At 37.7% G+C, this 13,707-nt stretch overlaps 1 protein-coding gene across 1 annotated transcript; it reads right to left on the minus strand.

Moving 5' to 3' along the window:
- Positions 1-4,338: 4,338 nt before the first annotated feature.
- LOC140234766 (iduronate 2-sulfatase-like) lies at positions 4,339-12,358 on the minus strand. The gene is made up of 8 exons (XM_072314803.1): positions 12,173-12,358; positions 11,408-11,550; positions 10,623-10,800; positions 8,632-8,720; positions 7,334-7,473; positions 6,709-6,973; positions 5,753-5,879; positions 4,339-5,092 (listed from the first exon to the last, which is right to left on the minus strand). Exons 1-8 carry the CDS (start codon positions 12,228-12,230, stop codon positions 4,344-4,346), a joined length of 1,749 nt encoding a protein of 582 aa, XP_072170904.1. The 5' UTR covers positions 12,231-12,358; the 3' UTR covers positions 4,339-4,343.
- Between the last annotated feature and the right edge of the window lie 1,349 nt (positions 12,359-13,707).

The raw sequence follows: 13,707 nt of genomic DNA on the forward strand, positions 1-13,707 counted from the left end.
CTTGAGAATGTTCGATACATAGGGATATGTCTGTTTGTGTGTGTATGTGTGTGTGTGTGTGTGTGTGTGTGTGTGTGTGTGTGTGGCATATGTGTGGGATGTGGTGTGTGGTCTGTGTCTGTGTCTGTGTCTGTGTGTGTGTGTTTTTTTTTTCTATTGTTCAAAGATTTGCAGTTGCCATGATATAAGCTACCATAGCAACATCCAACAAGCTCTTCTATCTCTGTTGCCTAGCTGTTGTCATAGTAGCCACAACTATCACTGTATAAACTTTTCTGGACATTTATGTAAAAGTGGAAATTTTCATGCTTTTCATGCAACAACAAACAAGCGTGAAAATAAAAGCACCCAAATATTTTTGCTTGCCATATGTTCAAGTAGTTTATATCTTGATTCTCCGCAATTAAAAACATGCAAAGCTCTTCTTACCCGGCCGAGCGCGAAAAATTAGTTGCACGAAAATATCCATTTTTACAGTATTCAAATGGGGTTATGATCAGAAAGCAGTCATTTTAGCAAATTCATACAAACATCAATGGGAAATAATTTACAACAGATGCAAATACATAAAATGTGTGCTAATTTTATTGCATGTATTGCCATAATTCCATGGAAATCACAAATAGTACTGTTAAAAGTGATGCCTAAGTAGTAGTAGCCTACCCATACAGCATTATTTCAAACATGAAGAATGGCACACAGCATAAAGTTCATTGCACTCCCCACTGCCCAAGTGTCAAACTAGCTTTGCTGTGTGATTCACACAGTTGATTTCAGTTTCATTTCAATGATCTGAGTGTAGAAGAATGCAATGAATAGTCTACATCACAGGAAAACCCTGTTTTAACAAGGTCAGTGGGACCAAATTACTTACTACTGATTTCAGCTTGTTATGAGTGGTACCTCTGAGCAGCAACTTAAATCAATCACTTATCAAATCTTTGATATTTAGCAAACACACTTAGCAAATAACTACGTAAGATTTTACATTTGTTGTTATTCCACCCATAAGCACTCAAACCATATCAGTCAATACTTCAGTGTGCCAGGCAGGAATCTTGTCTTAACGAAAACTGCAAGGCTCCGAGCAGTCCATCAAAAGCATGTACCAGAGTTTAGACTACAAAACCATGTGTACTAACGAAAACTGCAAGGCTCCGAGCAGTCCATCAAAAGTATGTAGCAGAGTTTAGACTACAAAACCATGTGTACTAGTAGAAGTTTTTGATCTAGAGCAATATTTTGACACAGTTTTTATTCAATCGTTACCCTTATTTGTTTTAATAGGATGGAAGAAAATAAAGAGACAACAATTAGGGATCTAGTGTTCACCCAACTATCACAAGATCACCTTCCACACATTCTTGCAGACTATAAGGTTACATGGAGCCTCCAGGGAGGCATGGTGTCCATTTGTATATTATATCACAACTGCCATAATACCTGCCAAGTTTGTAGGGAATTTGACTATGCACTCATTTTCAAAGAGAAGATGAAAGCAGGAAAATTTGATCCCAATTTGCGTCTCCCCCCCCCCCCCCCCCCCCCCCTTAAGACAGCAAACAATCTACTCACTCATAGCACTAACTTAGCTTATCACTTCTGGTTCATAAGAAGATTTGCAAAGATTCTTGAATTTGGAGCTTCGACTCAGGTGAGTTAACAATTCTCAATTCAAAGCTTGAAGGTGCCCGTGGTATCCTACAATGGAACATGCAGTCAAAGTTAGTACACAAATTTTATGAATGCTATGTCAATCAAAACTCTTAACATTGCCTCTATCAAAATGCAAAATATACAGCTTAAGCTTGAGCATGATTAATGCATATTATTTTAAAGATATGTACATCAAAATAGAATATGGAGCATAAATACATGTAGGCACCATTAAATCATTCTCCCCTCACAAAGTGCACTTTAATATAACCATTGCAATGTAGATGTATGTGTAGCAGCTTTGACTTGGAATCGTCCCTACGCAAATCCATTTGGGGTTCAACCCCAGAAAGAAACACATAATGTTGATACTTCTACCAGTATCATATCTAATGATTACACACTCCAGATACGTTGTATTCTGACTGCAACAATTAAGAAACAAAATATTTATTTTGAGCTTAACGTTAATATTGTTGGTACTCAAACAAACTTACACACTACACTAACACAACACTAGACACTATTTACAAATAGGTGTATGCCCTGCTCAAAACATACCTGGTAGTAAACTGATTGTCGATGTACATGTAGTACTGTTGCTCAGAAGGCCAACATCATCTGTATTATTGACTCCATGACTATTGTAAAACTGGGAATGTTTGTGTGCATTTCAATTTTGTGAATTTTGCAAGAGCCAAGATTTGCGAAATTAAAATGCACGTGAAAATTCTTGTCTACACTAAACGCACTGAATGTTAGAGGCAGCTCGCAAAAATTTCATGCCGCGAAAAAGGCCATCAGCTCCAATTTGCAAAAATTTCATGACACGAAAATATTGTTTTACAGTATGTACTAGGTGTTACAAAAAAAAAATCCCACTTTTGATCCTTAATAGCTCAAAAATTATACATCAGATATCACTGTCATTGATATTAGTAATAGCTGAAATGTGTACAATTTAGTTGGAGGTGATCGACGATGAAAGCATGAAGTTTCACAAAATCCATGATTAATTTTAAAGTTAAGTTCCAGATTTTGGTCAAATTCAAACCCTCTGTACGGTACAAAATTGAGCTTTACACAGGAGCCAATGATGTGTACGTCAATGTATGCTTACAATGACCCTGAACAATAGATGTGAATGCCACGAATACCACCTTTTCAGAGCTCTGCTGACTACGTTTCTAGTCTCTTGCTCCAAGGCACTTGAATGCTTTATTAATGATTCATGACGGATTGCCCTGGGCACTGCTAGTCTGAATTAATGGTAAAGGGTAAAATGCATGCACATGAAAAAAGTATTAAAGCACATGTTTTTGTGTGCCTTCATACACTACATTTCAGGATGAATAAAGACTAGCTGTGATAGTGGAATTTCTTGTGAATATGTAATAGAGCGTTCCAATCCTGGCCATTGTTCAGGACCATTGTCTGGGTGTTAACCACACACACTAATTGACCCCTGTGCAAAGTTAAAGTTTTCTACAGAGGGTTGAAAATAGACCAAAATCTGAAACCTAACTTAAAAATAAATCTTGCATGCTTTCATTTTTAATTACCTTCAACAAAATTGTACACTATTCAGCTATTGCTATTCAGCTATCCCAGGCCCCCCCCCCCCGCAGATCTCAGCCGTCGACCGCGCGATCGCGATGAAAATTGACACACACATTGCCTATGACGTAGTCTAGAGTACCATGAAGTTAACTTTTAAACAAATTATCATTTATGCTAAATAATGCTAATTTATGCACATAATGATGCATGAAATCAGACATTTTGGTATAAATTACTACATTTTGGTATAAATTACTAAGCTCAAAAAAGGCACATTTTTTGTGTAAATATTCTTTTTAGTGTCCTTAGCAAATGTAAGAGAAAAAACCGTGCCATCAGAAAAATTTTCTTAAGTATTTTATCGTTTTTTGAATTTCTTATGTATTTCTCTGTTTTTTCGACTTTGTGTTTTTTATTGTTTTTTGACGAAATTTGTCCACGACATTATTACGAACAAGAAAATATGTTATTAATTGATTTTAATCAATAAAACTAGTTAGCCTAGTTAGGGTTAAATAAGACTATGCTTGCATAATGCACTGTGGAACATGTCTTAGAATGCCAAAAGATATAAATGTTAATTAAGTCATGAAGTCATAATGTTCAAACTCATATTGCTGACCTACATGGCACAACATAGTTCCTCCCCAACACATCTGGCAGATTTGCTCAAGCAGTACTGCCCTCCTTGCAACCTTCGCTTAAGCACCCGAGCGCTTCTTCACACACTCAGAACCAACACATCATATTACGGGGGCAGATCTTTTGCAGTTGCTGGACCTAATCTTTGGAACAATCTCCCACAAAGCACTCGACGTGCACCCAATTTTGCAAATTTCAAATCCAGTCATAAAACCCACCTTTTCCGTCTTCCTTGATTATAAACATTCATTACCCCTTTTGTTAATCATTGTATCTACTATGTTGATTGTTATATTTGTTAGTCTTTTATTTGTATTTTGTATCTGAATTGTGCAGCGCATAGAGAAGCATGTGCTTATTATGCGCTTTGTAAATGCGCTTTTATTATTATTATTATTATGCCCTAATGACAGACAAACAAATTGTCAAATATCATGTCAAAGTATAACATAATATACATGGCCTTAGGAAAGATCTTGCTAATTTCAGTTGGCCATGACAGGCTGGGAGTAGCGCCATCCGTTTTGTAACTCTTGACTCAACTTCAGCACCAAGTCCTTATACTCGCTGTCATCTGCCACATTGTTGTCCTCCAGTGGGTCCACACCTCTGATGTAAAGCTCCCTCGCTTTCACGTCCGACCAATCAGCTTTGATCGTGGTGCTGTTGAATCCGACCCATTCTGTGTAGTGGTAGTCTTCAGTCAGCATGGAATAGCCCATGACAGTGATGATCTCTAGGTTAGGCAGGTCTGTGTAGACGCTTGGGGTCATCCCTGGCCGCGGATACTGGCTGAAGGTAGCATTCTTCCATCTGGAGAACTCTTGCTTGATCTCTTGTCTGCTGTGTGCCTTTACCAGGGGTGCAAAACTGTTCCCCTCTGCACAGAAGTCCACCTTGAATGGCCGTGGAGGGCAAACAGGTGGCACCTTCAGCCCAGCCAGCTCAGACAAACTTGGAAACAAGTCCACCAGTTCTACAAGTTCTTCAACTGCCACTCCAATATCACCCTTTAAGTGTCTCTTTGCACCAACTGGAAGTTTAGATATTGGCTTTGATTTCTCCTTTCTGTTCTTGGAAGCCTGCTGGAAAGGATCTCTGAGAGGAAATTTCCTCTGTAACTGTGGAAACTTTGTGTCTGTAATCCCAGGAACGTGTACTATGAGAGGTACTCTCGTTGCCACTTCAAAGTTGGAACACTTACTCCATTCTCCATGCTCACCAAGTTGGTATCCTGCAAAACAAATTAAACAATAAAATTCCATGGACATTAAAATGTACTGCAAACCTAATAAGAAGTACTCTCTATCATAATGAATTCAATTTTCAATTCCACATCATCTACCATTTGCCCAATGAGCATTTATGTCTATCCTGCATTTCCAGTTTTGTTTCCTTTGACTTTTTGATTTGTCGGGGTAAATGGTAAAAAAAAAAAAATATCCATCATTTCCTAAGTTTGACAATCAGCAAATGTACAGAAAACATTATTCCCAGTTCTTGATGAAACCCTTGATATTTCAGTATTTGTAAGTGATATCATCGATATGACAAACTTTACAAAGTATCACACTTTTGCCAAACCCAGCTAAAGCTATCGATTATGTTCTAGATAATGTCATAAAGAACAATCAGCATCCATATTTTCTTTTAATTCATCTGTTTAGAATTTCCTCCAGAGCTAGCTCTGTGCATATGATTCTGATCAAATCAAATAAAATTGAAAAAGGATAACCCAGAAAGGTATAGCATTCTACTATGACACACCAAAAGTTTACACACTAATATGAGACATAACTATTCAAGGATTAAACACATTTTTGTAGGGTAACAGCTTTCTGTGTCATCCCTATCTTTTTCTCTAACAAGGAAATTTTCGGTCACTAAACCTTACCATGGTCTCCTATGAAAGAGATGATGGTGTTGTTGGCAAATCCAGCCTCTTCCAGACCTTGGAGAACTCGGCCCAACTCGTAGTCAACAAAGGTCGATGCAGCATAATAACTCTGTCTCATCAAAGCCTGGTGTGGAGCAAAAATTTATGACAGTGCAAGAATGAGGCTCGTTCCCACATAGGCCCTATAGTGTTGATGATTTTGTGTTTTCAAATTGATATCCACAAAGACTTACCATTGAATTACCATCATTACTCATTTCTTATTTTTATCCATGTTTGGAACATATAGGTGGTAATACATCATGCACATACAGTCATCATTTTATTCCTGTGAGTGGAATGAAACTTTTGCATCACAGATACAATATGTATGATGCCATAAAAACAGAACATTTCAAAGCATACACTTTGTCAAAATTGAATTAAATTCTGTAATCAATACCTACTCCTGCCACAAATTGAAGACCACATCTATATTTTAGAAGTTCATTACTTAGGATTGTTAAAATACATCACAAGGCCTGTGATTGGCAATTATCAATGTTTTGTTATTTTCTTTCCATTAACTTTCATCATGAGGTCTCCTCTGAATAATGTCTTCCAGTTTCATCTGAGTTTATACACCTGTATTTGCCGCCACCTATCTCTATTGGCCAATTGCTCCATGCGGTCACCTAAAATTCCCAAACAGAAATACAGTGATCAAATCCCTGTGTATGACAGCAACCTGTCAAACGTGGCTAGCAGCCACAAAAAATATGTATCTTACAGTCACTACTTCATTGCATGTATAGCACCCATCGAGCAATAGTGGCCACCTGTCTGCACTAGCCAATTTTTCAGCTTCCTACACGTGGTTGCTACAGATAGGTTTGATTGTATTGACACAACAGCTTGCCTTTTTTGCACACTCACAAACTGATCAGAGGGTCGTACTAAAGATGGCCACTCACGTGATAGTCATCTGGAATGAGACCGTAAGGAAAACTGAGGTTCATGGCTTTGATATCATCTCTCAGTCTGGTTGTGAAGAAGTCTTCCCAAGCCACGCTGGGCAGTTTGGCCGGAATCTGCCTGTTGGGGGCAATCTCCACAGATTCCAGGGGATACAGGTCACGGAACTCTTCGGGATACTTCCAGTTCAGGTGTGGCTTCCTGAAGCCAACTGCCAGGAAGAAAGGTGAATCCCAGGTGGGTGAGTCTGGTGAGGCATTTTTCCTGCAAAAGTCCACAAGATAAACAAAATATATCTGAACACTGCTATTATTACCATCATTTACACATGTGGCTCACGGTACTGCACATCTTTGTTTCCTAAATAGCAGGTAAAAGATGGATTATTTTTCAGCCCATGAGTTTTCCAACAGAGCACAAAGCTCTCAAAAATTGTATAAATATCTGTTGTTGCACTCTGACAGTGTGATTTCATGTTTGATTTATCTCAATAGGCTAATAGCTCACACTTCTTCTGATTATGAAAACTGTTTGGGTTATCACTAGGTGAATGATGAAAGTTTTTGGCCGTAAAAAAAAAAGAAGAAAAAAAGAGAGAGAGACAGAGAGAATGTTGAGCCTCACCTGGCAGTAGACAAGTTAGCCAGGATCTCCAAGGCTCTCTCAGTGGTCTGAAGATCTGGAAGGGAATGCTCAGGCATCCTGGACACGTTGACTGGACACACCACATTGTTGTGAAGTTTTCCATCTTCTGAGGGACACACCTATTGGCAAATCAATCGATGGGCAATGATGATCAGCCATGACATAAGATTAAGTGGTGCATGAGTCTCTGTAGCTTGTGATATACTGTATTCATATTTAGAGGTTGTAGAAGGGTACAGGGACACAACTCAAAAATGTTACCTTCATTTGCTTTCAGTTTTTCTATGTTTTGTTTGAAATACTATGTATGATAATAAGAAAAGAATGCTTTAGATTTAGTGGCTACAATGATATAGGTGATAGAGATATGATACAAAGGTATTCTGGGGAGCAAAGACATAGCTGGAGATCTTTTTGACAATAATGCATTTACTACAGAACATGATAAGCATTATTTTGCTTTCTTGCATCATATGATGTGGTATTTGATGAATTTTGCCATTTTTTTTATTTTTTTTTATGTTGGTAATCTTCACATCACAATACATAAATACTACTACATCAAATAAATCCTGTAATTTGAGTTAATTTCTTTTTCTCTCTCTGATTACAGTACTGAACAGTATAACGCTAGTGCCTCAACTCACTAGCGGAGTTATAGGCAGCACACGCATGTGAAGCTCAGCAGCAGCACTCGGCAGCAGCTACATTGTACGCACACTAGTACCACTGCACCATGCTTTATTAGTGCACATACAAAAATAAGTACAATGTAGTGTATAACATGATATATTAGCAGCATGAAATTTTCGCAAATTGGAGCCGAGGGCCTTTTTTTGCAGTATGAAATTTTCGCGAATTGCCACTGGCATTCAAGTCACATAGTGTAGACAAAAACTTTCGCGCACATTTTAATTTTGCAAATTTTGGCGTTCGCGAAATTCGCGAAATTAAAATGCACGCAAATATTCCTCGTTTTACAGTAATCATTGGCCAAGCTTGTGGATTTAGATGGTCTTCAGCTAAATTGCTGTCAAAAATTATGATAAAAAAATGAGTATATACAAAATGTGATACCATTTTTCTTATGATTACATTTAATATGTCAAAACAGGGATGAATTGGCTTTTAGATCATTATTGCTAAAGCTCGGCTGCTATGACAGCAATGTGTAACTGTACATCTTTAAAAACAAAACAGGGTGGCACTACACAATGGCATTACTGCAGGCAAATTCATATGTTTATTGTTCTGTCATTCTAAATTTTGCTCATTACCTTGGCATAAATGTACTTCTCAGTCGAAGCATGATAGGGAGGAATGGACCAGCTGTATGGGTAGTCATCTGTTCCATTGGAAGCTACACCTGAAATAATATCAGCAAACAGAAGGCTACCATTGAAATTCACTTTTGATACTCTAATGACATGCTAAATTGAATGATGTATTTCATTTACATTGAAACGAATGAATGAGTGAGTGAATGAATGAATGAATGAATGAATGAATGAACTAGAAATGTCGCTTTGGCGACTGGTATGCCTCCGCCATAATGCATGATTTTCCCAATAGGTCTAGATAGTACATGTGGACAATGTGTGATTACATTTTCACAAAATTGGCAAAATATTGAAATGACAAGTTTGTCACAAATGTGTTGAATGTTCACCTTCCTTGACCTAGGTTTAATTGGATGAATAGGAGAGCATGTATCTAGGGATTTAAGGACTTTAACTCGACTTTGACCCATTCATACATTTAGGCATAGAGTAATTTTCAAGGTACAGGTGTGGAGAAAAAGTGCAATTTCTGAATTGAATAGTAAATTGTTACCATTTTCATCTGGCCCTTGACCCTAAAATTCATAAGATAATCACTTTCAGGTAGAACATGCATAATATGTATTAAGTTTCAAGATAACTTGAGCCACTTCCGAGATATGGAGGAAAAAGTTAGTTCAGCACTTTCACTTGATCTTTGACCTTTTGACCTTTGAGGTAAAAAAAGAAGAAAAAAAAAACTTTCTAGAGAATTTCTATTAGGTTACACATGTATGCATACACCAAGTGTAAAAAAAAAATAACCCTGCTGGCATCGCATGATAGGAGGGAAATAGTAAAATTTTGAAGTGTTGCACTTGACCTTTGACCCCTGACCTTTGACCCCATGAACCCTACATTCTCTAGATAATCACTTCCAGTCAGTGTATGTATATACTATGTTCCATGAAGATACCTTGAACAATTTTCCAAGGTATGGAGAAAAAAAAAAATTTTTATATTTTTACTTGACCTTTTGACCTTTGACCTCATGACCCAAACTTTCACCAGAGAATCTTAATTGGGTAATACATGTATACACTAAGTTTCAAGAAAATATCTTCAGGCATTCAATAGATATGGTGGAAATAGTGAAATTTTATGTATTTGACCCTGACCTTTTGACCTTTGACCTTTGACCTCATGACGCAAACTTTCCCCAGAGAATCTTAATTGGGTAATACATGTATACACTAAGTTTCAAGAAAATATCTTCAGGCATTCAATAGATATGGTGGAAATAGTGAAATTTTATGTATTTGACCTTGACCTTTTGACCTTTGACCTTGAGCATGTGCACCCAAAAGTTGATAGGCACAACTTCACCCCCTAATACACATACATGCCAAGTTTCATTAGGATACCTCAACGGGTTTTGATAGTTACCTTGTCCACAAAATTCATTACGGACGGACGGACGGACGGAAGGACGGACGGACGGACGGACAACCCGAAAACATAATGCCTCCGGCACCACTTCGTGGCGGAGGCATAATGAATGAATGAATGAATGAATGAACAATGTCTGGTATGTACTCTTGCAAACTGACACATTCATCCAATTCAAATGATATGCTTGTGGAATGTGTAATCCTCATTGTCATCCAGGTTATATTGATGTCATATATATATATATACAAAATTAATGGAAAATAATGTGTCAAATTATGTACCATTATCACAGATTAGGTAAGCTTTAGTTTGGCTTGTGTTAGTTAATCAAAAGAATAATAGTGTTGAAGTAGATGTTTTTTCCAAAATCTTATCTTCAAACTTTCATTTGGTTCTTCAAACCATTCAGCAAAACTGATTTCACTATCATGGAGATTTGAATTGGGTATCAGTGATGATCTGCTTTTGTTTTGTAAATAAAAGTGAGGAGTATGGAATATATGGACACTGAGATTTCCTTTTTTTCTCAAAGAGATCTTTATTTTCAGTAAGTATACCTGGATGAAAAACCTTGCCAACTGATGCAGTAAAGTAACCATTTTCCTTGAAGTGTTGAGGCAGAGTGGTGTAGTTTCCTGCAAAGGTTCTCCAGTAGAAGCCAAAGTCATAGAGTTTGGTTGTGTCTGGTCTGCGTCCTGTCAAAAATGAGATTCGGCTTGGGCCACAGACGGCTTGCTGCACAGCAAAAAGAGGATGGGGTTGAGGGAGTAATAAGGTGAAATATGCATAAATATATGTCTGTATTATACGATTCCCTGCAGGATTCCAGTAACAGCATCTTTGTCATGTAAATAGACTGTCATTAAGCAGTATTTTCTCCTTCCAATAATACATACAAAGACATCCCTAACAAAACAAAATAAAACAAAAACACCTGTATATAAAAGGGAGAATTTATCTCAAGATTTGTGAAGGATTAATTGCATTTACGTATATGCACATTATCTGTAGATGTTATCCTCCTGAAACAACTTGAAGCAAATTGTGATACAATAAAAAAGAAACTGAAAAATTGTAAAATCTCATGTACGTGCACCATACAAATCAATAAGCAAGAAGTCCAATACAACTGATGTCACAGCTTGTGGGTAATCAAGAAAGTTCTTTTCTGTACCCTCATTGCTTGCCACAGTAACTGAATCATGGATGCAGTTATGAATTTCTTAAGTATGATTCAGAGCTCTGTATATCCTTTTCATCTCATGTTTCAATATTATTGCATTCATTCATTTGCTACTCTTCTACAGGATCACATTTTTGTGGAATTGCATGAATGTTTTACCTGCACAAAGGCATTGTTGAAGACTGCAGATTGGGAAGCCAGTTGGTCAAGGTTGGGGGATATAATTGGACCACCATAGCAATTCAGCGATGCTCGTAGATCATCAGCAACTATGAACAGCACATTTGGTCTTGATGATTTTCCTGTAAGATAGCAATGAATCAGACTCCGTTTATAAGGGAGAGATAGGACTTTTGAGTCGTTGCTCTACAGAAACTTTTCTCTACTTTGTCCTGTTTGTGTAAAACATCAGCACATTCAAAATTTCTCAATGTTTTTTGTTTTTGTTTGTTTTTGTTTTTGTTTTTTTTGTCAGGGCTCTGCAAATCGCCCCTACAAATCTGCCAACCCTCTATCAAAGCATACCTGAATCAACAGTTTTGATAAAGTCAATTAAGACAAGAAAACTTTTGCAGAATCATCCTCTGGATTGCAGTTAACCATTGGCATTGTACAGCACAGCTGCCCAATCACAACTTGTTTAATTTGCCCACCACACTAGCACCTTGCTCTGCACCATTCTTGCAAGGAGTTTGAAGCTCTTTGATTTTCGAGCCACTGACACATTGTTCATCGCTGCTGTGAGCACAGTATCCTTGGGGCTTCAACTTGCATCTCCACTCTGGCAAACCCACAAGGCACACTAAAACAGGAGGAAGAGAGCTAGGTTAAACTAGGTTTCCATCCTTGCAGTCTAATCTCACTGACAACATATCCTTTCATTCTTGAGATCTGAGATGTACATTATGGGTATAAATTTCTTACCCCTTCTGATAGTGATGAGAAGCAGCACGAAAATGACAAGAAAATATGACAGCTGCATACTGGGCTAAATCTGTGTCCACCAGCCTCGTAGTATCAAGGTGTTTTCTCGATTTAATTTCTTTTGACAGCAATCAGCATCATCAGCACATGATCATTCATGGGTCCCATTTACAGTTCACTTGATAGGCTCTGGGTACCGGTGTGTCTAGTGCCGGCGTGTCTAGTGATCCGGCCTTGGCTCACCAATCACAGCTGCAAAATCACCAGAGAAGCACCATACATTTGTTAGCGATGCAAACTCAAAGTCAGGTCATGTAAAATACTAAAATGACACTCCAACATCTGCAAGTGGTTGATTAATAGGTTTTAAAGCAGTATTGCTATTAATATAGCACATAGTGAAATCGGCTGAAAATCTTTAAAAAAATGAAAAAAAAAAAAAATGTGTCTAGTGCCGGTGTGTCCAGTGATCCGGCCTTGGCTCACCAATCACAGCTGCAAAATCACCAGAGAAGCACCATACATTTGTTAGCAATGCAAACTCAAAGTCAGGTCATGTAAAATGACACTCCAACATCTGCAAGTGGTTGATTAATAAGTTTTAATGCAGTATATTGCTATTAATATAGCACATAGTGAAATCGGCTGAAAATCTAAAAAAAAAGAAGAAAAATAACCAAAACTTGCGCAATCATTTACATCGCGCGCGACTGGTGATCACTTTTATTAAAAATTATGTAAATTGTTTTCTTGTTTTTTGATCAGTTCATATAGACCGGTCTAATTTTTTTAATATTCATCATAAATTCATATATATCATCAAAAATCAAAATGAAATGTTTTGTATTCATTAATTGTAATTTGTATAGAAGTCTAGGTCAGTCCATTGCCACTCTGCACTGGACTTCTACATCATCAATGCACAATTCATAATGTACAAAAATATTGATTAATTCATGCTAAATGTTGGAATAGCTACAGTACGGTAATGCTAATTTATGTGCTGCGTACATAGTGTAAATTTAGTGTTAGTGATTTATATGCCAATGGTTAAACTGGAGCTAAACTTTTAAAGATGTAAATAATATAGATAACGAGATAAATACACGGGGAATCATGGGAATTAGAACTTACTAACAGTTAGAACTTAAGTCGTCTTGACTTTAGCTTGAGTTTGTCCCATTAAATTTGCAGGATAACCTTGTCTGTGCCTGTAGCTGGCTGTGCTGTGCCTTCTTTCAACCTTTTTACTCTACGGCGGTACTGCACTGAGCATGCGAGCTGAGTATTTACAAACAAACTCCGCATCACAGTTCACACCGACCGTGGCCTCACAGCCACAGGCTAGGCAGGCAGGCAGGCCCACCCACCCAACCAGAACCGCCGAGCCAAACCAAGGAGTATCACGTGACAATGTACTCAAGTTCGTGTCACATGATGCCTAGTGTCACGTGACACATGGTTGGCAGTATAGAGATCACATATTATCGCATAGAGGCTAGAGCTCTATGGCAGTACAGAAAACCAACGCCAAA

This window comes from Diadema setosum, chromosome 11 (genome assembly GCF_964275005.1).
Source record: "Diadema setosum chromosome 11, eeDiaSeto1, whole genome shotgun sequence".
NCBI classification, from domain to species: domain Eukaryota; kingdom Metazoa; phylum Echinodermata; class Echinoidea; order Diadematoida; family Diadematidae; genus Diadema; species Diadema setosum.